Source organism: Lathyrus oleraceus, chromosome 7 (assembly GCF_024323335.1).
Source record: "Lathyrus oleraceus cultivar Zhongwan6 chromosome 7, CAAS_Psat_ZW6_1.0, whole genome shotgun sequence".
In the NCBI taxonomy this organism is placed as follows: Eukaryota; Viridiplantae; Streptophyta; class Magnoliopsida; order Fabales; family Fabaceae; genus Lathyrus; species Lathyrus oleraceus.
In genome coordinates, this window is record NC_066585.1 from 279,856,199 (window position 1) to 279,883,426 (window position 27,228).

General features: G+C 33.7%; 1 protein-coding gene across 1 annotated transcript; it reads right to left on the reverse strand.

Moving 5' to 3' along the window:
• Window positions 1-1,681: 1,681 nt before the first annotated feature.
• On the reverse strand, window positions 1,682-2,386 carry LOC127106537 (auxin-induced protein 15A). Its single transcript, XM_051043821.1, has one exon. It carries the CDS (start codon window positions 2,226-2,228, stop codon window positions 1,926-1,928), a length of 303 nt encoding a protein of 100 aa, XP_050899778.1. The 5' UTR covers window positions 2,229-2,386; the 3' UTR covers window positions 1,682-1,925.
• Window positions 2,387-27,228: the final 24,842 nt, after the last annotated feature.

Below are 27,228 nucleotides of genomic sequence, written 5' to 3' on the forward strand. Positions count from 1 at the left end.
TGATATAAACATTCATTAGATTTGAGATCATATCAATACAAATCTCAATTTAATTCCTGATCAATCTACATAAAATTTTGATTTGATTCAGATGATAGTCATCTTAAAACTCCATTGCATAGGACAAACAATATTTTTTATACAAAATCTCACTAGAGGTGATTCAGATTATCTATTTAACTCTACTTTATTATTAGTTGCACCGTTTACCTTATTTATTTTGTTTTTTTTACTACGTTCACATTTATATTTCTATCAATTTAGACTTCGAACTCCTCGAGCCATAAGTTATTTCACAACTTGACCTAGTAAATCTATTAATTTAGAAGTTTAAAGGATCTAAAATGAGTTTAAAATTGATAACCGAGTTCATTAATTAAAGGTGACAAAATTCACAGTCAACAGACGCATATTAAATGACGTGATATATAAATTATACTATAATATTCATGGATTTAATGGTGATGCACTGACAGTGTAAACTAATTTTATATTGTCATCCAATAAGAATATATCATTTCGCCATGTCATACCAGTATTTTAAAATTTTCAGTCTGACTTGGCGGGATGCATGGTCGTCATTGGTTGACAGTGTAAAATAAATTTACACTATCAGTGCATCATCCTTTTTCTCAATATTCATATGTAATTAATTAAACCGCAAAAATTAACCATTTGATAAAATTTCAAAAATAATACTTATATAATAAAATGTATATAGAAATCTTCAATCATTTATGAAATTGGAAATGAAGAATTAGAAAATTTTATTATAATTTTATGGATATTGATCAATTGACAATATTTGATCACATGCCACGTCATTTAAAATATACCACATCATCAATTTTGAGTTTTGCATTTTATAAAAACAAATTAATATTGTGATGTTTTAAAATGAAATAACCATTTCTACAAACTAAAGTCAAAATAAGAGGATGAAATTCTAATTAAACTTTGAGAAAATGGATGATGCAATAACAGTCTAAATTTATTTTGCACCGTTAACCAATGAAAGCATTTCATTAAATTAGATTGAAAATTTTAAAATATTTGTATAACATGATAAAATAATATATTTTTATTGGATGAAAATGTAAAAAAAATTTACATTACCAGAACATCACATTAAACCCTTAAATTTTTCGTATTTTATTAAAAATATATTTTATTTTCAAATCTTAAACCAAACAAAACCCGATAAAAATTATCCAAGAAAAATTAACTTGTCATGTGAATATCAAATTGATTGTAAACTTTTTGGAACCGTAGCTTACTCTCTTAGTGGCGTTAAAAAGAACAGTTACTAAATAAGAAATTATCCATGAATATTAATCATAGATTTAGAGTCCCTTTATTTTGGTTTTTTTAAAAATAATTTTCATAATGTAACATAATTTTGTATAAAAAAAACTTATAAAATTTTAAATGAAAATTTGCTTTGAATAACTATTCTTAAGATATAATTTTAAATATTTCATCATTTTATTGAATTTTTTTTTGAATATCAAAATCTAAAAAAATCATTTAATTTTAAATAATTTCATCATTTCATTTTTAAAAATATTAAAAATATTATTTTTTTAAAGGTAAAACTAACATCTTGTTGGCGTAATCATTTTTGCGTACACCAGTAAATGTTACTCTTCAACATTAAATTTATAGCCCTAAAACAGAAAGTAAAAGGGAGATAATCAATAAATTATAAATCTACTACATTGCAATTTTCAGTGTTACATTCCGAGACACATAAAGTTGCTCTAATTCAAATTGCAAAAAAATACTAATGTACTACAATTTATAATACATCACAAGAATTCGGAAATTATTAGATGAATTTCCACAACAACATGAATTGATCAGTAGACCAAATTCAGTTCCTCCTATCTAACTTGGTTGCATTAAAGCAAAAAAATCAATAATTACTAATTAAGAGAAGAAGTTAGACTAATGAAATAATCTTCAGTGCAAGGAATCGTAAGACCGCCCATCGGATGATTAAATCCGAATTCTTCTTCCGCCCAATCTAATAAATCTCTAAACAAAGGATGACTCAAATATGATATTGGAATTACAAACCTTTTATGGTAATTTCCAACATAAACTGCTAAATGACCTTTTGGTACATCACCAACAGCTGAAGCCATTCTAATTCTTTGTGAAAGTGTTCTTTGAAGTTTCTGTTTAGCTTGAACAATTCCCCCAAATCTGTTACTTGTTGTCTTCATGATGATGAAAATTATTATATGATAGAAAAGTGTTTAATGGTAAAGTAAAGTAGAGAAGAGTTAGTTAGGTTTGAATTGAATTGTCATCTCTAGAGATATTATATATAGAGGGGACTAAATAATATTGTTTGATAAGTGATAACCATGAAGAATGTTTAGGAACATGTCAGGTGAAGGACAATAGTAGTTTCACATGATGATGCTTAATCTAGACCAAAACATGTGGACCCATAATATTTTGGACCCCAAAGAGAAAATGTGGTCTTTGTTGAAAGTTACACTATTTATTGGTTATATTTGCTACTTGCTTTATAGAAATGAAAATCTGGTCTTTTTATGATTGGCACGTTCTTGATATAATAAAATTGTAACATGAATTTGAAAATATGTTGTCTTGGTCTTACTTATAATTCAATGGAGCTTTGAATTTAGACTTGTGATGCTTACTGGCATTTGTTTCTTGTTATCACTATAATTTCTGTTGTGATAATGGATAGAACTTTCTATGGTTAAAATATAACAAACTTATTGTGATACTTATAGACAGTTAATATTACAAATATAAACAACAAATATAACATTTTAAATTTAAAATTGTCCTAAGTAAAATAAAGAAATGGTGAGATAGATAATGGAAAAGTATTTCTGAATATTATCTTCTTACATTGCCATGAGTTATATATATATATATATATATATATATATATATATATATATATATATATAATATATATATATATATATATATATATATATATATATATATATATATATATATATATATATATATATATATATTATATATATATATATATATATATATATATATATATATATATATATTTCCTTTATGCACGCTTGATTACTACTACTCATACACATGATAAATACCCCACATATTCATGACTTTCATGCATGCTATAATATGTCATACTTTACAAAAGTTTCATGCATGTTATGTCATGGTGCAATTGCCTACTATGCTACACTACATTCTATTACTCCTTCTCAAGTTTAAGGAGGGTTGAACTGTACGACTTTAAGCTTGGTGTGCAACCCTTAAAACGTCCATGTAGGTTATCGATACAAGTACCAAAAGTATTGGCCTCTAGGGCTTACACCAACAATCTCCCACTAGCACTAGAGCCAATCAGGCATACCCCTAATGCCCATAGATCTAGTATGACCATCATGCTTCTGCTGCGCAAGAGGCTTTGTCAGTGGGTCAGCAATATTGTCAAGTGTAGGTACTCTGCATATTTTCACATCTCCTCTATCTATTATCTCTCGAATGAGGTGATAACGCCTAAGTATGTGTTTGGATCGTTGGTGAGATCTAGGTTCCTTAGCTTGTGCGATAGCACCATTGTTATCACAATTGAGACCAATGGGATCCACAATGCTAGGAACTATGCCAAGTTCACTAATGAACTTTTTGATCCAAACAGCTTCCTTTGTTGCACTTGAGGCAGCAATATACTCGGCCTCGGTTGTAGAATCAACAATTGTATCTTGCTTTGAACTTTTCCAGCTCACAGCGCTACCGTTTAAGCAAAACACATAACCAGATTGCGATCTAAAGTCATCCTTATCTGTCTGGAAGCTAGCATCGGTGTATCCAATTACATCCAACTCTTCCTGACCTCCATATATCAAGAATGAGTCCTTAGTCCTTCTCAAATACTTAAGGATATTCTTGACAACTACCCAATGAGCATCACCAGGATCAGATTGGTACATACTCATTACACTTAAAGCATACGAGACATCTGGTCGAGTACATAACATGGCATACATGATAGATCCTATTGCATATGCATATGGAATCTTATTCATGCGATCCCTTTCTTCCTTAGTTGAAGGGGATTGTGTTTTTGATAGACACAGACCATGTTGCATAGGTATGAATCCTTTCTTGGAGTCATGCATATTGAAGTGTCTCAGCACTTTGTCTATGTACGTACTCTGACTTAGGCCAAGCAGTTTTTGTGATCTATCTCTATAGATTCTGATTCCTAATATATAGGCTGCTTCACCTAGGTCCTTCATAGAAAAACATTTCCCCAACCAAGACTTTACTTGTTGCAGGGTAGGGACATCGTTTCCAATGAGTAATATGTCATCTACATATAATACCAGGAAAACGATCATGCTCCCACTAACCTTCTTGTACACACAAGGCTCATCTTCGTTCTTGATGAATCCATATTGTTTTACTGTTTCATCAAAACGAAGATTCCAGCTTCTGGAAGCTTGCTTCAATCCATAGATTGATCTTTGTAACTTACATATCTTTTGGGCTTCTTCTGGTATGTCAAATCCTTCAGGCTGTGTCATGTACACATCCTCAAGAAGATTCCCATTAAGGAAAGCAGTTTTGACATCCATCTGCCATATTTCATAATCATGATATGCAGCGATAGCAAGTAAAATCCGAACAGATTTAAGCATTGCAACTGGTGAAAAGGTTTCATCATAGTCAACCTCATGAATTTGTTTATATCCTTTTGCAACCAGTCTTGCCTTATAGGTATGTACCTTACCATCCATGTCAGTCTTCTTTTGAAGACCCATTTGCATCCTATAGGGTTAACTCCTACAGGAGGCTCTACCAAGGTCCAAACTTGGTTTGTGTACATGGAATCCATTTCAGATTTCATGGCTTCTAGCCACTTCTCAGACTCGGGACCAGTTATGGCCTCTTGGTAGGTCACAGACTCATCTTGATCCATGAGTAATACATCACCTTGATCAGTTATGAGATATCCATATCTCTCAGGTATGTGACGTATCCTGCTTGACTTGCGTTGGTCTTGTTCTACTTGAGCAGGTTGCTCTTCCACAACTACTTGTGTTTCCTGCTCTAATTCCTCCATAGGTGTATCGATGCTTTGTGATTCTTGAATTTCTTCAAGCTCTACTTTCCTCCCATTGATTCCTTTGGAAATAAAATCCTTTTCTAGGAAAACTCCAGTTCGAGCGACAAACACTTTGCCCTCAGAAGGATTGTAGAAGTAATACCCTCTTGTTTCTTTAGGATACCCCACAAGTAAGCATTTGTCAGATTTGGGCTCAAGCTTAGTTGAAATTTGTTGTTTCACATAAACTTCGCAACCCCAAATCTTCATGTAAGACATATGTGGTTTCTTACCACTCCATATCTCATATGGTGTCTTCTCAACCTTTTTGGATGGAACACGGTTAAGTGTGTAAGCTGTTGTCAATAGTGCATGTCCCCAAAAGGAGTTTGGAAGATCGGCGTGACTCATCATGGATCGGACCATGTCTAACAGGGTTCAATTTCTTCTCTCAGATACACCGTTCCATTGGGGTGTTCCAGGAGGAGTAAGTTGGGATAGGATCCCACACTCTTTCAGATGGTCATCAAACTCTAGGCTTAAATACTCACCACCTCGATCTGATCGAAGAGTTTTAATATTCTTACCTAGTTGGTTTTGTACTTCATTCTTGAATTCCTTAAACTTTTCAAAGGACTCTGATTTGTGTTTCATTAAATACACATAACCATATCTACTGAAATCATCAGTAAATGTGATGAAGTACTGAAAACCTCCTTTGACTGGTATGTTCAGTGGTCCACATACATCAGTATGTATGAGGGCCAAAAGATCATTAGCTCTTTCACCTTTTCCTGTGAATGGAGACTTTGTCATATTTCCAATTAAACAAGATCTACATGTCTCATATGATTCATAATCAAAAGAGTCCAACCGTCCATCTTTATGGAGTTTGGAAATGCGTTTCTCATTTATGTGGCCTAATCGACAACGCCAAAGGTAAGTTGGATTTAACTCATTAGGTTTCATCCTTTTAGTATTAATGTTATAAATAGGCATTTCAAGATCAAGGACATATAGTCCATTGTTCATTTGTGCAGTAGTATAGAATATATCATTCAAATAAATTGAGCAACAATTGTTCTTTATTATAAATGAAAAACCAAACTTGTCCAAACAAGAAACGGAAATAATATTCCTGCTAATTGCATGTACATAATAACAGTTCTCTAACTAAATTATTAAACCACTAGGTAAAGTTAATACATAAGTTCCCACGGCTAAAGCAACAACCTTTGCTCCATTGCCAACTCGTAGGTCAACTTCACCTTTTGCCAAATCTCTACTCCTTTTTAGCCCCTGCATATTGGTACAAATGTGAGAACCGCATCCAGTATCTAATACCCATGATGCAGAAGTAGATAAATTAATTTCAATAACAAAACTACCTGAAGTTGAAGTCTATACTCCATTCTTCTTATCTTCTAGGTACTTTGGGCAGTTTCTCTTCCAGTGTCTGGTCTTACCGTAATGGAAGCAGGTGCCTTCCTTTGCTATGCCTCCACTAGGCTTCAAAGCAGCAACAGTGGGTTTGGGTTTGGCAACTTCCTTTCCTTTCCCTTTATCACCCTACTTGGTGGGTCTTTTGTTCTGTCTCTTGCCATTTCCGATCATCAGAATGGACTTTCCTTTTGACTTCAGATTCTGCTCAGCAGTTCTTAACATGGCTAGCAGTTCAGTAAGAGATTTGTCCATATCATTCATATTGAAATTTAGGACAAATTGACTGAATCTATCTGGCAACGATTGCAAGATCAAATCAGTCGCAAGTTCCTTTCCGAGGGGAAAACCCAACCTCTCAAGGTTCTCCACATACCCAATCATCTTGAGCACATGGGGACCTACAGGGGCTCCCTCAGCTAACTTGCCTTGAAAAAGGGCTTTTGAAACTTCAAACCTTTCATGCCTTGCTTGCTCTTGATAGAGCATCTTCAGGTGTTCGATCATATCGAACGCTGCCATGTTCTCATGTTGATTTTACAACTCTGAGTTCATGGTAGCTAGCATGAGACAAGCAGTTTCATTGGCATCATCGACATGCTTCTTATAAGCATCTCTTTCTGCCTTAGGTGCAGAACTAGAAGGTTCCTCTTCAGGAATAGGTTTCTCCAAGACATACAGCTTCCTATCATGTTTGAGGACAATCCTCAGATTTCGGTGCCAATCCAGAAAATTTGTCCCAGACAATTTTTCCTTGTCAAGGATTGATCGCAAAATGTTGTTAGAGGTGTTTGTTGTCATGGTAATCTACATGAAAATAATGAAAATATAAGTATCAATAACATATTTAATTAGGCCTTTAATTAAATATGCTCCCACTATTTTACTCAAAACAAATAACCCTCACCATTTGATTCGAAAAATCTCGTTGGAAGATTTTCTAGTGGGCCGAGATCCACATTTCACTTTGTTTTAAGTCCGAATAGGCGGATTACACAAAACTAGATTATTTAGGTAGAAACTCCTTCCAATTGTATCTAATACAACTCTCAAATATTTTAGTTGGGTAAATAACTCCTTATTCCAATCCATCACATGGATCATTTCCAACTCTTGCTTCTAAACATATATAATCTTATTATAATTTGTTTAGTTAAGTTTGACCCATTGTTTTAGCAATTGGATATTACAATTATCCCATTGCACCTTACTAATATAGAACATGCACCTCGCATAGGCAAAACCTACTTTATCCGATACTAGTCTTGATGAGTGTTAAAACTTGGAAAGCATAAACTTAATATTTAATTTGAGGGAATTTGCAATTATTCTGATCTCACCGGCTTATTTATCGTATAAATCGTCTCTCACATGCATCAACATACATTCACATGCATCAACATACATAATGAAATAGTTATGGCCCCTAGCGCAATTGTTCTCCCAAGCCAATGAGAGAACCTAAGCTAACCTAATAACGATCTAAGCTTCTCCAAGCAAGATCTTCAAGGTTGTCCTCCTTTGATATTGAATTCTTCTCTTTCTTCATAACATTACATTATATAAAAGAAACTCGTTTTACATAAGAGGGAGTGAGATAAGAAAAGAAGTTACATTAAGAGATTAAAAGAGAGGCACGACACGCAGGTCGTATTTTAAAAACCCAAAACAAAATAAAGGAAACCTAAGGCCATAACCGATCACCACAAGACAATAATAATAAACACATTATTATTATTAGTTTTAATTCTTTTAATTAATTAAAACCAAATTATACTTCGGCGACCAATCACACTACGCAGAGTTAGCCGGGGGTCCGCTGCCCGGTGGTTGTAGGCGCAACGCCCCGTGCTGAAATTTTTTAATGAACAATTCATTTGAAATCGATGTCGTTTTTGGCATCAACACTTGATACTTTAAGGCATAACTCTTGCGCAGTCACAACCCTAATCGCATAACTCTTTGACAACACAACCTTTGTGCCGTCATTAACCCTAATGCACCAATTTCAGACCATCAAACACATCTCAATTGTTGATTCAGTATGATTGATCAACACGTCATTGCTTCACCATACTAATGTCGGATCAAGAAGCAAACGACCATTGATCGCTCAAAGGAAAATAAGCATTAAGTGTTTGAATGAACGAAACAGAAACAGTATATCATATATACCGTATTTTGCATCAGGATTACTTATATCATATATATAACTTGATCGATCTCAATTGCATAACCTATGGACGATCGATGTATTGCTGCTTCACCATACTAACGTCACATTCCAAAGCATAGTGAACATCAATCATCCAAATCGTACACACATGATGCCAAATTTAATTACTCGTTTATTCTTTGATTCATTCTGTCTTTTAATTGTATTAATACAGAAAATACAGAAAATAAATAGCTATCAGATGCATGGTTTCGTAAGTGGCTCTGATACCACTGAAGGAGAAGGGCGATCCAAAACGCAGCGGAATTTAAAATTTCTCCTTTAGTGATCCTTACGAATGGACATGACCAATGATAGAATTGTTACCTCTTGTGGCGATTGTAACCTTTGATGCAGATCTACGGAGCGATCACGAACATTGAACGATGACAATGCCTCTACTCAGTCCACACGAACAAATTCCTTCAATCTCAGTGCTAGCTACTACGAATGAAGGCTTTGAGTGAGAGAGAGAGCGAGAAACGAAATTGCAACTGCACAAATGCTTCTACACAAGGGTTCTATTTATAGAACCACTTGTGTGGGCTGCAAGCTAAAAAGCCCACTCAAGTGTATGTGGCCTATATCTTATAATATGCCAAAATCACTTAAGCGCGTGGTACCTTACCATATTTCGCATTCTACTTAAGTACACCGTACCTTACGATGTTCTACAATTCACTTAAGGGCACCGTACATTACTGTATTCCTTAGTTACTGTATCTCTCATCAATTCGTCCTTTTGTGTGTGACCCTGTAGGTTTTCGCGGCATTGGCAATTATATTAAATCACGTATTTAACATAATAAACAGTGAGCGATATCTAGCAACACATCACTGCTACCCAAGACACGAAAATGTCATGTGATCTGACAAATCCTTTTGTGATAATACTTATATGTACATTTACCCTTTTGCCCTTATGTCTATATTGAACACAAGGCATAGACCGTGTCATCCTTGTCTAGTTCAATATTGGGCCCATAGACATTTATCCTGTTACGCAGGATGGGCAAATTCCATCTAGGTCACTCATGTCCCTTAGCACGCTTCGTGGAGTACCCATCAACTATCTTTATGGTCATCCAGTTACGGACAATGTTTGATCAGCAATAAGGCACTCGACTCTACATCTAGGGTCCATAGTGGTATACACCATTATCACCATGAGAATAACTTATGACACTTTGCATAATATTCTATATAGTATTCTCATAGCGGGTCAATCCAGTATAAATATTACTCTTAATATTCATACCTATGTTTAAGACTTGATAACTCTTTATCCATGATCCATGAGATGTGATCATCAGTCTATATACATAATAGTCTTAATGCTTTAATGTTATCCCACTTCACAATAAATCTCGACTATGGATACTTTAATAATAGTATCCTTATGTTTAATGTGATCTCATGATTAAGTCACACTTGATACATTAAACGGACTATCTATTTTAAGGACTTTATTAGACAAACATAATAAAGAAAAATCCTTTTATTATTAATAAATAATTCGATACAAGTACCAAAAGTATTGGCCTCTAGGGCTTACACCAACATGATGTCATTTAGGTAATGTGAAACGTGTTTGAATGCAGACCAAAGAGTTTTCAGAGGTGAGGCCATGAATTGGTATTCCTTGTTGACACTAAAGGCAATATATGGTCGTGTAAGAGTCACATATTGAAGTGCTCCAACCATGGAATGGTACTTATGAGGCTCAAAGAGAGGTGTGGCACCATGTATGTTTAACTTACAGCCAATCAACATAGGTGTGCTGGCACCTTTAGCATTACTCGTGTTGGAATGAGCTAGGAGGTCACGAATGTACTTGGACTGCATCAGAAGAAGACATCCAATAGACAATTATTTTATTTCAATGTCAAAGAAATACTTAGGGGGTCCCATTTTCTTGAGAGAAAACTTAGCATGAAATGAATCAATGAGTTTATGAACCAACATGGAAGAAGAGCTTTTGCTGAGAATGTCATCCACAAAGAATAATGCATAAAGAGTTACACCTTGATGCAAGTAAATGAACAAAGAGTGATCACATTTGCTATATGTGAACCCAAAATGAACAAGAGACTGAGTGAGTTTTTCATACCACGCACGGGGTTCCTGTTTGAGACCATATAATTCCTTATGAAGCTTGCATACAAGAGAAAAATCCTACTTTTCAAACCCATGAGATTGAGTCATGTAGATATCCTCTTGGAAAGATCCATTGAGAAATGCATTATTGAAATCAATTTGTTGCAACTCCCACTTGTTTGTGGGTGCCAAGGTTAAGATGACACGATTAGTGGTTGGTTTGACAAATGGTGAAAATGTCTCGTTGAAATCAAACCCAAATTGTTGATGATAACCCTTGGTATATAGTATTTCTTTGTATTTGTTTATAATTCCATGGAAATTTTATTTTACCTTGAACACCAATTGCTTCCCACAATTTTTCTATGAGGTGGAAGAGAAGTTAAAGATCAAGTTTGGTTAGATAATGAGTGCATCATACTCAAGTTGCTTCGCCTGAAACCAAGTTGGTTGTGAAAAGCCTGTTTGACTAAAGTTGGCTCTACATGTGAAAGAAGGGCTTTAGGTTTAGAATGACTAGTTTTAGCCATAGTTAGAATAGGGTGCTCATTGAACTGAAGGGTAAAAGATGGAGGTGAATTGTGGATAGATGGAGATAAAGACTCCATGGAGTTGGATGTGGGGCTTGTCAAACTGTTGGGACTAGCTTGATTGGTAGAAGATGTACCACCAAATGAGGGTACATGAGTTAGACTATATGTGTGTGTGTGTGTGTGTGTGTGTGTGTGTATGTGACTTAGAGTGAGATTAGGTGCACTAACTGGGTATGGACTAGAGTTATCATTGAGGCCAAGTGTGGATATAGAATGGAAGCTATGAGCAACTATTAATTGAGAGAGCATAGGATCTGGTACACCATTTTGAGAGGCATTATCTACAATCCCATTATCAGATGTATGAACCAAGTGAAAGGTTTCTAACTGAGGAAATTGAATGGACTTAGAGTACATGACTTGTGCTCTTGATGTATCTGACTCAGGCAGAAATAACATGGGATATGGAAAATAATTCTCATGAAATATGACATCTTTAGAGATGAAAATTCTTCCAGTCTTGATTAAACACTAGTATCCTTTATGTTGAGATAAAATGCCTAGAAATACACACGATTGACTTCTGAAATCCAGTTTGTACTCGTTGTAGGGTCTGGTGTGAGGGAAGCGAGCACATTCAAGATTCTTGAGTGAAACATAGTTGGAAAGCTTGTGATATAAGGCTTGATAGGGTGATTGATACTTTGAAACTGTTACTAACTTGCAACACTTTCAAACCATTACTGAAAATAATTTCGTAATTCAAATTTACTAAGATCCCCATTCCCATGAACTCTTTTCATATCACCACCATATTCTCATTTTGTGCAACTATGAAATGGTACTCAGGCAAGATCATGGCTTGACCTCTATCACCTAGCTTCCTTCCGAGCTGCATAAGTACATGGTTATAGCATAATGAGCCAAAGATATAGAAGTCTCCAACACTTTGTTTTAGGCCTGACCATTCTTCTTGAACTTCTTTTTGTGATAGAAACCATTCTTACCTGTTCTTTTTTACTCTTTGGATTCTAGCAACAACCATCCCATGCAATTTTTTCTTCCATTTTTCCTTTTTGTTGCTAGTCTTTGGGAATCTTCTTTCACTTTCTTGAAGAATTTGGCATGCAATGCTTTCTCTTCAACATTCTTTGAGTTTCTTTGTTTCAACCTAAATTCACGCGCCTTAAGATATTCTTGCAATTCTTAAGGTTTAAATTTTTATAGACCTTTAGATTCTTCAATGACCATGAATGTATGATTTAATTTGGAAGTAAAAGATCTTAGAAACTTCTCAAATTTCTACACTTAAGTTATCTTCTCTCTACATGATTTCATTCGAATTCTGAACATCACCAATCTTGAGAAGAACCCTATAATTTATTCACCATCATTCATATGTGTGTTCTCATATTGTCTCCTAAAAGATTTCAATTTGACATTCTTCAATTTCTAATCACCTTCATACAACTTCTTGAGTGTGTCTCACACACCATTAGTTGTTTCTTCCTCAATTATCTTCTCAAAGATGATTGAATCTACACATTGATGGTCACGAAGAGGCTTTTCCCATCCTTCTTGATCAACTCACATTGAGAAATTATTTGCGCATCGGTATCATTTTCCTCTAATTCCAAGAACCATCATTCGATTTCAAGAACATCTTGAAATATGAAAACAACTCTCATTTATACACACCATCTATCATAGTGTTCTTCTTTAATCACTAGTATAATGGATGGAAATTGATTGGAGGTTGTGCTCCCATTTCCATAGATGGAAGCTATGACTCAATCTGGTGCTCTGCATACCAATTTTGTTGGGGTAACTTGAATTTCAAGTTATTTCACAAATTGAGGAATTAAAGAGAGATCGTAGCAAATCTGAAGAGGTGGATTTTTATTAAATGAATTGTGATACATGTACAAGAGAGTGAGGTATTAGTACAGTTAGAGAAGCCAAACCAAACTTAACTAACCATAACACCTAAGTTGTGACAATTTTCTTGTGTTATAAGTCACACTAGCAACAACTTCATGTTGTTACTAACAACCATGTTAAAAAACTGAATTAATAGTCTTCAACCTACTTTAGGCTCTTTGAAAATATTTTGAGGTCTTCTTGGTGCTCACTCGTAATAAATCGATAAACAAAATCCTAAGTATTCAAATGGCAAAGTTTGGTTAACAAAACATAACCACCATAAGATTGAAACACAAAGATAATAGAAAATGCTAACTACTATAAGGTATAACATATAGAGAATGAAAATTGTTAAACTAAGACAAAGAGGATAAAAGATGCTTAACTACATCAAAATGATTGAGGTGTGTGAAAAACTTAAGAAAATATATGATATGTAAAATCATTTAATCAAAAGAACTCAATTATTATCATGAAATACGATAAATGGTTTATGTCATTTGATCAAAAGGGAAGAATATAGTGGAAAGAAAAAAAATGGAAAGAAAGAAAAAGGTGATTGAATATTATCTCTGGTGATAATTCTTCTCTTTTTATGGTGGCAACCATGACGCTGATACCATGTTAAGAACCATGATTGATCAAAAAAAAGAGATAGATAAAATTAAGGATGATTCGTTGTTCTATATTGATTTATTGATAACATAATTGTTACAATAAATATATGATACACTTTATATAGTAATCCTGACTAACAAATAAATTTTAACTAACTCGTAAAAAAATAAATAACTAATAACTATGAATAACCAAAATAATAATGAACACAACAAACTATAACACAAATTGTCAAATCAAGATTCAAGAATAGATTTTCAAAATAGAAAGCTCATAATATTGTTGTATAAACTGCCACGTCCATTTTCTCATCTTCTCAAAATAGAAAGCTAGTACAAACCTTTTAGATTTAATAATCATTGGTTAGCTCATTGTGGTCATCCATAGTTAGTTTATAATATTTGGAACACTAATGAGGTCTATGGTTGGAAAGTTTTTTCATTGTTGGAGAAGCTTAAAACTCTCAAAGGGATTCTTAAATCATGGAATAGAGATGTTTTTTGTAATCTTGATTCCAGGATTGGTAGGTTAAGAAAAAAGTTTGTAGGGTTGATCTTGGAGAGTTATATGGGGAGCAGATTGAGACAAGATCCAAAGCTTTATTATATTTATGGTCCCTTCTTAGGAGTAAAGACTCTCAATTGTTCCAGAGATCTAAGAGAAGAGAGGGATCTCCGATTGGTTAACATGGCTCTCTTGTAAAAATGGAGATGGGGGTTACTTGTGGGGGAATCAGGGCTCTAGAGGGACATTTTAGTAGTTAAATATGGTAGTATCTCTATCTTATCCCCTAGGGGAGGTAAGGGTAGGGATTTCCGTTCTTCTTCGTCCTGGTGAAAAAAGACATCTCTTCTTGGGGACACAAATGGACTATAGATCTGATTGGTTTCCCAAGGGCATTACTAGGAAAGTGGGGTCTGTTTACCATACTTATTTTTGGGAGGACCCTTAGGTTATAACTTATCCCTTAAGTTTAGGTTTTTTGGTTTTTTCTCCAATTCTCTCCAGCAAAAATGGTTGGTGAATAATATAGGAGTGATTATTAATGGGGTCCTGACCTCAGATCTTAGATGGAGGAGATCATTCTTCCTTAGAGTTTCATGCTCTTTAGGAGTTTTGAGCCGTACTTAGAAATGTTATCCTTACCCTGGACAGAGATAAGTTGATTTGGAAACACTCTATAGGTAGTTCTTTTTCAGTGGGAGAGTTTGTCTTGTCCGGTGGGAGAGTTTATCTACTTTCTTGGCCCCCTTTTCACTTTAGAGTCATATCCTTTCTCATATTTGGCGCAATTGGCCCCATCTAAGATCTTGGTTTTTTCCTAGCAGGTTTTGCGGGATAGATTTTCCTATAGAGTCAAGTTGTTTAAAAGAGAGGTGATATGATAGTAGTAAGCTTGTTTGTCCTTTCAATGGATCTCCAGCTGAGTTAGTTTCTCACATTTTTGTTACTTATGAGATAGCCTTTTCAATGTGCTATAGAGTATTTGGCCGGTTAGGGTGGCAAGTTGTTATTCGTCAAGATCTTAGGGTTTCTTTTTGAGTCCTTTCTTTCTTTAGGAGGAAGAGCTAAGTTTAAGGTGATTACCTTATTGTTTGGCATGTGGCTATATGTCTATTTGAAAATCCGACAACGATGAAATTTTTAAAGGAGTCACAATAACAGCAAAAGAACTCTTGTACTTTCACAGTTTGACTTCAGAATCTTATCCTCTACCTAGTCTTATAATGGATCGATGACTTTTTCTCTTTCAAAGCATGGTGGTGGATCTTCAGATCCTTATTTGTCGGAATCTAATTTGTTGATGATGGATCTAATTGATTCGAGCTCTAGTCTGTTAGTATCAAAATATGTTGAGAATGTAGCAAATGTGAGTAGTGTGGATAATAGTTCCACATTGGTTGGAAATGTGGAGACTTGAACATTTATAAGTGAGAAAATCCACCCACCTATCACCTTAAGATTTTGGATAAATATGTGGTGTGTCTCTCACAAAGGTGTTGCTCTAGAAAAGAAGTCTCACAATATTCAATGCTTCGTATTAAAAAAAACTCACCTAACACATGGTATCATGAACCTTTGGTTCGAGAAAGGGACCGACTTACTTGTATCGAAATTCAACGGCGCCACAAGGGTGATGAGTAAGAAATGTTCTATTGAAGAGTGTCAACAACGTCAGGGTGGTGAATAAGAAACGTTCTGTGCGGTACAATAGTTTGTGCAAGTAAGAAGAGCTTCCACTTGAGGGGGAGCATTGTGAACTCACACTTGAGGGGAAGTGTTGAGAATGTAGCAAGTGCGGGTAATGTGGGTAATAATCCCACATTGGTTGGAAATATGGAGAGTTGAACATTTGTAAGTGAGAGAACTCATTCACCTATCACCTTAAAGTTTTTGGTGAATATGTGATGTGTCTCTCACAAAAATGTTGTTCTAGAAAAGAAATCTCACAATGTTTATATTCTCTGGTGAAAAAATTTCTCCAACAAAATAGTTATTTATTAGTTGTTGTTGTTGTTCTTTTGGTTATTATCTTCTTCTTTTTTGTGTTTTTTTTATGCTTTCTCTATCACATGTCTTATTTCCCTCTTCCGAACACTTATTGTATTTGGTGTTGGTAATATTGATCTATCTTAGCTTCTCTTTTTTTAATATATTATATTTGTCCAAAAAACAAAGTTAGTAACTAACTTATGTTAGTTAATTTTTGGAAAAATATTTTGTACCATAATATAAGTCGTTTTATAATATCAATGATTTATTAATGTTATTTTTCTTATTATACCCTTAAATATTTATTATTCTCTCTCCTTTCAATTATATAACAATTTATTTTTTCAATATCATTAATGAAAGACAATTTTGTAAAACCTTTTATAATTTCTCTTTTTTATACTACAATTATTATATTTTTTAATACGTGTGAAAAATAAAAAATGATTTATAATAAAAAAAACGGATGGAGTAATTTTTAACTGCATTCAAGTTGATTTTTCCAATGGCAATTTAGTCAATAGTGCTTCAAATTGGTTATGAGTAATGAAGATGCATGTTTGCCAATTAAGTTCACTTCATGACTTTAGTATATTGTAAATACTCCTCATTCTCCTTTGAAGTCATAAAGTGGTCTAATCCAATAATACAACTACTGTAGTAGAAAATTGAATGAAAAGCACTTTATTAATTTCCATGTGATTACATAAGATATGCTTTTAAAGTTTGAACACAACATGTGAAGTACGAACTCCTGGTTCGAGATGATTTCGACCTTATTTTAATTAATAGAAGTTATTTTAAATTTATTTTTTATAATTAAAAAATATTTTTGAGATTCAATAATATAAATATTTATTATTAAAAGTTAAAATATAATTTAATCACATAAAATTTCAAAAATATTTTTTATAAAAAAATTATTCATAATAGCTTTAAATTTAAGTAATGTATTTAAAATATTGATATTTTAAAAAAGTCAATGTTAAAATACCTAAAAAATATTTTATACAAATTTTTTTAAATGAAAATTTTTAAACATTAAAAAAAATTCATTCTAAGTTTTCTTTATAAAAAAAAACACACACATATACATATATATATATATATATATATATATATATATATATATATATATATATATATATATATATATTGAAAAAACAATCCCAAAATATTATATAAAATTAGTTATTTATATCTAATTGAAGTACTACAGTCCAAGGTTGAGTCAATATGAGGTCCCCAAACCACTCTTTAAAACTTAATTATTGGGCAATCAAATACTGCCATACTATGAAAAGAAAACTAACAACTCTCTTATAACACTGGTCACCCTTTGACTAGGCAACTTATGAAATAGAACAAAAAGATACATATTAATAGCAATGAACAAAAATTAAACAAGGCTTAATATAATCGACCTAAAACTTGAGATTTCCTTAAGACACATTTTTAAGTCTAAGACTCTTAAATTTAATGTCCGAATATAAATGGTAGGTGACTTAATTGTTAGATTTTAATACCATATTAAAATTAATATTAAAATTTCATTTCATTTATACAAAATCTATTTAAAAAATAATAAATATCACTATATATAAAGTGTTTATCTTTATTTTACGTGAGGCTTAATATATTTTTAATAAAAATTATTCCAAAAACTAGATAGGCAATTGAGAGAAAATTGCAGAGAAATATTATAAATTGATCTATATTTATATTTATATTTATATTATTTAATATAAAATTAATAAAATTTAAAAATACTTTAATTTTATTATTGTTTATAGTTTGAATCACTGATAAAGCTTAATATCTCAAGACTTAGAAAGTTAGAATCACTTGTTAAAAGGTTTTGGTTTGGTCCTCTTATGTTGTTTGCTTTTGTATATCTATATATTTAATTCTTCTTTTGGTTTACATTTTTTTCTAGATAAAGCTATCTATCTGAAAACAAGCAAGTTAGATCCAAATGAATTAAAAAAAGTCTGTTTGTTCCGAGAATTTTGTTTCAGATTGCTCAATACACTTTATATATTTCTTAACAACTTTAAAAATTCGAAAATGCCCGTTAGCCATAATATTTCACAGCAAATACCGTTAATATTTAACATTTTGTGCAGATATACCTACAGTATTTTTTTTAAGATAATACTATTATAAATAATATATTTTATAACAAAACTTTCATCATATCAAACAAAAAATCAAGAAATAATCCCTCGGCTGACCACGTTTTAATTATTTTTTTTAAATATCATATATTTCCTAGATTGATACACATAACTAAGGGGCACATTTCGAATCCCAACAGTAGAATATATATATTTATTTCTTTTATAATAGTGTCAATTTTTTTATTTAAATATTATGTCATCTATTCCTTTGGTTAGACCGTTAACTGAGTGGCAAAATTGTCCAATTTTGTCTATAAAAACATTCGTTCATTTAGATTTGCCCTTACGTAACTCATCTGATGTCGTTCCAAACTCATAAACATCATTCTCTGACATTGATTACAAGACATGAAAATTATTTTAAGGTTTCTTAATTAGTTAAAAAACATTGCAAGGTTGTGTGTTGTTGTTTTTACATTCATGCATTGAGAAAACTAACTTTACAAACAACGAACAAAATATTTGTCTGCTCTTGCAATCTATCTCATAGAATGATATTGTTGTTTTTGGTTCTACCTCTTGCAATCAATTTTTATATTTAGGAATAATTTCTCAATATTTTCATCTAATGTAGAAATTCAATGATTTATTTTTTCCATAGTCGATAACATTGAGAAACAAATTCTTAATCATACAAAGAAGGCATTGCAATGAGAAAAGAAAATGGTTGATGATATGAAGCTATAAGTGATATTTGTCGGAACAAAATTGGTTGAAACCATATCCATTGGGTTTTGATGATAACAAAGTATTTAAATAACATTGGGTATTCTAATATCTGTTCAAGTATGTAGGATTATAAGACTAAGAACAGATGAAAAGAAGCTTGAAGATTCTGAATCCGAAGTTCAGACTCTGGCTCTGAAGATCACCTCTGAAGACTCTAGATCTGATGGAAGATCCAGAATCTGAAGAAGTCAACATCTGAAGAAAGTCATCCTCTGGTGATCTAGACTCTGAATCATCAGAATCCAAGAAGAAGACTCTGAAGAGATCAGCCTCTGAAGAGTGAAGTATGAAGAAAATCGACCTCTGAAGGATTAGAATCCAGGTTCCAGATTCTAAAGGTTGTATAATCTCTTCAATCGAGGAAACTCTGGCAGACTCATGGATCTTTTATTCATGTGAAAACTTAAGGAAAAATCTCTTCATAGTTGGCTGAGCTTCAACGTATAATTCCTATTGCAGAAAGGTGCTTTATTGACATGTCCAATCAAGTACAAAACTTATCCAACTTTTTGGTGAAAGTATTCCAACGTCTCTTTTCCTTCTCTCTATATTAGGAGCTAAAAGACTTAAAGATGAAGACTAATACACTGCAATGCAAGAATTTGATCCTTGACATTTCAAAGAGAAGTCACCATGTCAAATTAGCTAGACTTAGAACATCTTATCAACTGTATATTTTAGAAGTTCTTAAAGTCTTCAGTGTCTTAACAAGTTGTATTCTAGCTACACCTCTAATTGCATATCAAGTTTAGTTTTACCCAAAATCTCTTAACAAATTTTTATAGAGTTAGAAGTGTCTTGCTTTAGTGCTTGAGCATTTGAAGTCTATTGTTTGTGTGATTAAGCATAAAAGTATCTTACTTGAGAGTTTTAGAATTTGAATTCTCTTGCTTGTGTGCTTGAGCATAGAAGTCTCTTGCTTGAGGGTTTGAGCATTTTAAGTCTCTTGTTTGTGTGTTTGAGCATATAAGTTTCTTACTTGAAGGTTTGAGCATTAGAAGTCTCTTGCTTAGTGCTTGAGCATTTGCAATCTTGTTGGTTATAGTGAAAATCTCTTATAAGTACAAGGGAATGAACTGCTTTCAAGTTGTGAGAGGAACCAGGACAACTGTTGTGTGTCTTTTCTTTTACTCTTCTGATTTCTGATCTTATCATTCTGCTGGTATCAACTTTGCAACTCTGAGTCATATTCTAGTTCAAAATCTGATAAGGACTTTTAGAAGTAAACATAGTGGTTCTAATACAGACTCTAAACTAAGTGTTCAGAATCTGATTGAGTTCAATCAAAAACAGAAGAAGAAAAAGCTTAAAGGAGAAAAGCCAACACAATTCAACCCTCATTCTTGTGTTTCTCTCACCTTCAATTGGAATCAGAGAAAGGTATATGCTAAACACTTAACAGTGGTGCATAAAAGATAATGAGAAAAACACTTTTTTATCATGGGTAATCCTCAACCATCTATCCCTAGTGAGGGTAATCATTTTGATATTTCCAATCATGACTATATTATCTCTAAGAAAAACAATGATACTGCTATACCTCCAACTTTTAGTGGAGACTCTACTGTGTTTGGATGTTGGAAGAGCAAGATGTATTCTCATATCATAGGTTTTGATGGTGAGTTATGGGATATTTTGGAAAATGGCATTGATATTCCAGTCAATGGAGCTGGAGTGGTGTCTGATAGAAAATCTCTCACACCTACTCAAAAAAAGACTTACAAAAAACATCATAGAGTTAGAGGCATCTTGGTTAATGCTCTACTTCATTCAGAGTACATCAAAATCATTGATAAATCTACTGCTAAAACCATTTTTTAATCCCTATGTGCTACATATGAAGATAATGAACAAGTTAAGGAAGGTAAGGATAACCTTCTGGTTCAACAATAAGAGTTATTCAGAATGAAAGAGGATGAAGACATTGACACCATGTTTTCTAGGTTTCAAACTCTTGTGTCTAGACTCCAGGTTTTGAACAAGAGTTACACTATCTCTGATCATGACAAGAAGAATTTTTAGGAGTCTTCCTATCAGATACAGACCTAAGGTAACATCTATCTAGGAGGCTAAAGACATAAACACATTAAGTTTTGAAAGTTTTATCAGCAATCTCCAGAGTCATGAGATGGAGATCAATGGAGATGAACCTTCCAAGAAGTCAACGTACCTTGCTTTGAAATCTTATTCAAAATCTGTAAAGGCTCATAAAGTCTAGAACTCTGAAAAAGCTTCTCAATCAAAAGGTTCTGAAGAAGACTCGGATGATGAGGAAATGACTTTTATCATTAAAATATTTCAACACTTGGCCAAGAAGAACAAAATATTATCTGGTAGAAGCAGTGGCTTCAGAGGATCAAGTTCAAGAGATAAGAAGGATGATCATAATGGATGATTCAACTAAAAGAAGTTATGTCACTTCATTTCTGATTTTCCAGAGCTGAAAAAGGACAAGTCAAAGAAGGGAAGCTTATAGAAGGACAACTTCAGAAACGAGTTTAAGAAGAGTATCATGGTAACATGGGATGAACTTGACAATAAAGAAGACTATAATAAAGATGAAGAATAATCCAATCTAGCTTTGATGGATCTTACATCTTATGAAGAAGAATCTGACTAAGATTCTGGTTCAGAATTTGAAGAGGATAGGGTATTTTCTAAACTATCTCATTCTAATTTGATTACTTTTATTCAAGATCATATGAGTAGGTGTCAGGAAAAGGCCAGATACATGAAGATATTAACAAAGCTATATGATCTTTTGAAATAGTGATTAAGATCTGTTCAAAACAAGAATTAAGCTCTGGAGATAAATCATATTGCTCATGCTAAAGAAGTATCTGATAAAACTCTTGATGAACATGAAATGGCTCTTCGAGAATTTATCTTAACTAGCCTTAAAAGAACCAAACTTGAATCCATAATCTATGGTGTAAGTAGGTGTAGCGGGGTATTCGTTACCATTAGAGATATTGACTAAATCCAAGGTAAACCAGACAAGTCGAGTTGCCACCGCACTTTTATTTATCCAAAGGAATGGTTAGAAAGCGAATAAAAACCTAAAAGTTTTATCGAATCAAAAACTAGTAAAAATGTCAGAGATCGGGGTAAGGGGGTTGGTTATACAATGGGAAGGTTTTAAGCACCCAAAACATCCTAGGTACTCCTAGGGAGCCCTTTTCACATTTGTTGTAAGGTTGGTATTTTGTGAAAATTTGTTTGTGCAAACATGATTGAAGAGAATATACAAGTTATTTACATTTTGTGTTTGTATGGATAAACCCATTGCCTACGTACCATCTTAAAAAAGATTAGGATCAAAACCTCGTAGTTCGGGGTAAAAATCTCAAAACGAGTTGGTGAATTGATTGGTCCAAAAGCCTTAAGGTCTTTTGTTATCCAAGGGAGAATACTCAACCTAAAACCACAAATCCACCATGTGAGGATAACTTCAACATGCTAGTGAGGGGTTAACCCTATAATAAGCATGGAAGACTCATTGTCCATCACTAAGGATATAGGAGAGTATTACATCTACCTCAAAGATAACTCAAACCTAATAGCTAAAGGTTATGAAAAATTTGATTAAGAGGGTGGCCATTGAAACCACAAAAAAAAAACATTTGAATGAGTGGTATTTACCAATGAAAAGTATGTGCAAAATATGGTCAAAGTTGACTTAGAAGTTCAATTCAAAATAAGTGTTATGAAAAGAAAGTTTGAAAATCAAAAGCATAAGGCTTAGGTTTCTAATGTTTGAAAAGAAGTGTTAAATGTTTGAACAAAAGTTTTGGCTTGGGTTGGAGTGGAGGGAAGAAGAAGAATGGCTAAAGTCTTAATCATACAAGAGATAAGGGATAAGAAACAAGACCACAAATGGAGTTCCTCTCTTGTGATCATATTGATAATCCAAGTAGCTCCCATCCTTTGGAATATGCAAGCAAAATGATAGTAAGCTCAAAAAATCAACACAATCAAAACAAGCTCCTTTGGAGATCCTCAAAGTATCTTGTATCTTCCACTTTGGATGAACATGGCAATGGTTCTTCAATTTGAGCTCTCATAGAATTCCCTAGCACAAAAGCACACACATCAAAAGTTCCATGAAGTAAATCAAGAATGGACAAGAGTGAGTTTAGAGATTTGGTTCTTCTAATCCATCTTCAACATTAAGGTCCTTTTAATCCAATTTGCATAGGGAAAGTCCTAGAAACTAAGTCCATTTGTCCATTTCTTTGCATTTGGTCCACAACAATCAAAACAAAACACAAGCACAATAGTATATACACAATTATGTGCTCAAGTGAGCAAAAGGCAAATTGCATTAGCATAAACATGTGCTCAAGTGAGCAAAGAGCAAAAGCAAATGAATAATAGGTACAAAAATAGTAAATTGCATAAATGTAAAGAGCAAGAAGTAAATGTTAATGATTAATGGTTAGTGTTAGTAGTTAGTGTGCCATAAGGCAAATTTAGCGCTATGTTAAGCAAACGTAATTGGACTTATGTAGAAGTCACAACTATCTGAGGCTGGTCAATAATAATGTAGGCAACAACACAAGTTAGAGGTCTTGATTAGTGAATCAAACTCCAACAACTTGCCATGCCAAAAAGAAGATGAGAAATGATCTTGTATTGATTTAGGTCATTTGCATGATTTAGAAAGCAATCTATCCTTAATGCAAAGCCATTCACTTGATCCATGATCAAGATGAATTATGTTTGAATCAAGGAATATTAAACCTCCCTAATCAATGCTAACCATCAACCTTTAACTCATTGATCAAAAAAGAAAAGAAGAAGAATTAGAAATGAAGAATTAAAGTGCATTAAATGAAATGGAATGTACCAATCAACAAATGTTGACCAAAGATAGGGAAGATCAAGGTTAACAATAGAAACAAAAGCAAAATGAAGATTGGAAGTCAAGAAATAAACAAAATATTTTTGGCATTTTTAGTATTTAAAATAAAACTTGAATTAAAATATTAAAGGAAGGTCAAACTTCAAACTCACTTCAAATCAACTTTGAAAAGTCCAAGTGAATTATCCCAAGTTCAACAAGGTCAAACAAAGTTTGACAAAAAATTTCAGCATTTATAGAAGTCAGAAACTATTTTAAATCAATTAAAAATGCATAAAAGTAACCTAATTGAATTAAAATCTCAAATAAATCTCAAATCAATTACTAAATTGATGAGAATATTTTTCATAGATCTATCATCATTCAAAGAGGTTGAGAAAATATTTTTGTATTTTTTGAATATCAAAAACTATTTAAAATGAATTAAAAATAACCAGAAAAGAGAAAATTACTAAAAAATAGCAAATAATAAAATAAAAAATATTAAAAATCATTTTTAGAAACTAGAAATTAAAAGAGAAATAATGCAATTGGTCCCATAATTTTTGGACCAATAATGAAAGAGATATGGATTTTAGAAAATGAAATGGAATTAAAAATAAAATAGAAATAAAAATCAGAATTAAAATAAATGGAAAAGCGTGAACCCTTGGATCTAAGCTCATTAATTGAGTTGGCAGATCCAAGCATCCACAGGCGCGCGCCTAGCGTGTTCCAAAGTCAATGCAACCACATGGATATTAAAGAAAAGTCATAACAATGTGTGAAGGAGATTAGATCTAGAAACTGAGATGGACGGCTCAGATCCAATCTGGAGACCAGACGGTGGTCAGCGCCACCGTCTTCTCCGGCTAGCTCCGGCGAAGGCCAAAAATTGCAGGGGTTAAAATGTGCATCAAAACGCACGATCTAGGTACCGTTCGAAAGGTGAAGTGATGTACATCACTCTTATGCCACTCAATTCCACTCTTGATCCCTATTAAGAGAGAAATCAGAGATGGAACTTTAGTGGTGTTCAACTGAACTTGCTTGATTTTGTCGCAACCTGAAAAATACAGTGTGCGGAAAAACAACCGGCGAAAGAAAATGACAGAAGAGTCGCCACCGTGCGTTATTTATCCCAAAGGAGGGAAAGGAAACGCTTGAAGTAAACCTGAAAAAGGAAAGGACAAGACGGGGTCTCGCAACCAAATCTTGGGTTCGGGAGTCGGTTATGCGAAGGGAAGGTATTAGCACCCCTACGCATCTGTAGTACTCTACGGGATCCACTTTTGTAGTTCTTGTCTAAAGGGTGTGAGTTTATCTTGTGCTGTTTACCCAAAAAAAGGTTAAATGAAAATGACTCGCGCGGATGTCGCATCCACTGCATATGTATCTCATCTGAATATGAGAATCAGAGTCTTCGTAGCTCGGCTGACCTATGGGTTGGGGGGATGTGTGCTCGCTAAGACATCGCGTCTTATGCCTACGTATCTCATCTGGAATGAGAATCAGAGCAAGCCGTAGTTCGGCTAACTACGGGGTTATGGAGTGGGTTTTGGACGAGCGACGTTACTACGCAATCTACCGGATGCTCGACCTTTGGAGACTTACTCACCTGTAGTAGAAGGAGTAAACGTGTGTTTAGGAGAAGAAAAATCAATGAAGGGTTAGGGTTTGGTGAACTCATGCAAAAAGGCAGTCCTTGACGAAGGAACCTGTAAAAGAAACACACAAAAACATTGCCTCCTATCGAGGTCTTCCAGCTAGGAAAGTAGTAAAATGCGGGAAAAATGTAAAAGTACCACGCGGATAAAGATCCGAAGTAACAGCAGTTAGAGGAATGAGAAACCTAGGGATCCTTCCAAGCTAAACACCATCAAAGAAAGTGAGTCAATACAGGTAATCGGAATGAAACCTCCAGGGGGTATCCCATAAATAAAGTGGAAAACCACGCAAGTTATCCCTGCAAAAGTCATGTGAGCCCTCACAAAAACTCAACAAACAGGTTAGAGACAAAAAAATAGGATAATCAAGGGTTGCCCCAAAATCAAAATGTAACCACATGAATCATGCCATTAAAATTCACAAAAAGACATGCATCAAAAGGGTATCAAATTCACCCATAATACCTCATACATTTAGAGCATTCAAATTAAAGGCATAAAGATGATGGATATAGGGCAAACCTAATTGGAGAGCTTGATTGAAATTGAGTTGCACCCGTGAGGTTTACAAAACAATCTTTAGGGTTTATGTGAGGCAGAGGTGATTCTGTGCAGTTGAGTTCGCTTCAGGGTTTGGAGGCTGCTCTGAACTCTGTTAGCTCTTCTCTCACTATCTTTTTCCTCAGGGTAATAGGAATAGAATCCATCTTTGTTTCACTGAAACTCTAGTATTTATAGCCTAATATTGGTAGCTTAGTGGGCTTTTGAGAGAGGTCCAAGTCTGAGATTTTTTCTTTTATTTATTTATTATTATTATTATTATTATTATTATTATTTCTTTTTTTTCGTTTTTTTTTTTTTTTTTAAAATAAAGTTTCTTGGATCTAATTCTGATTGACATGATGAAATGCAATATATCTAATGTTAAATGACCTAAAAATGAATGCATGCATGAGGTGTAAAGCGTATACTTCCAGGAAAAATGAAGGGTAAATTTTGGGGTATTACAGCTGCCCCTATTCAATCAACTGGAGACCTGGAAAGAAGATAGTTGCGGCTTCCGTGCTTTCGAGGTATCAAGGGATTGAATACAATAAAAGCCCAAAAATTTGCACTGAAGTGAAGTGAAGTAACAATGTCTGTCAGAATCGGCAAAGAGGTGGTCTTGAAAGAAGAATCCGTCTGGTACTGTGAGAGTCAGTCTGAATACCGAAAAAGAATGTTAACTTGGATACCAAAATAAATGGTAACACAGAAATAACCATGGCCTGAATGCCGCTCATCAGTCTGAATACTGGAAATGACTTCGATCTGAACATCGGGAGATATGAGATTATTAATATCGGTCTGAACACCGAGAGGCTGGCCTGAATGCCACAAGTTGCGTCGACCTGAACGTAGGAA

Bases quoted from the DNA above. Each gene is read 5' to 3' on its own strand.
- LOC127106537 (XM_051043821.1), bottom strand. From the start codon at position 2,228: ATGAAGACAACAAGTAACAGATTTGGGGGAATTGTTCAAGCTAAACAG.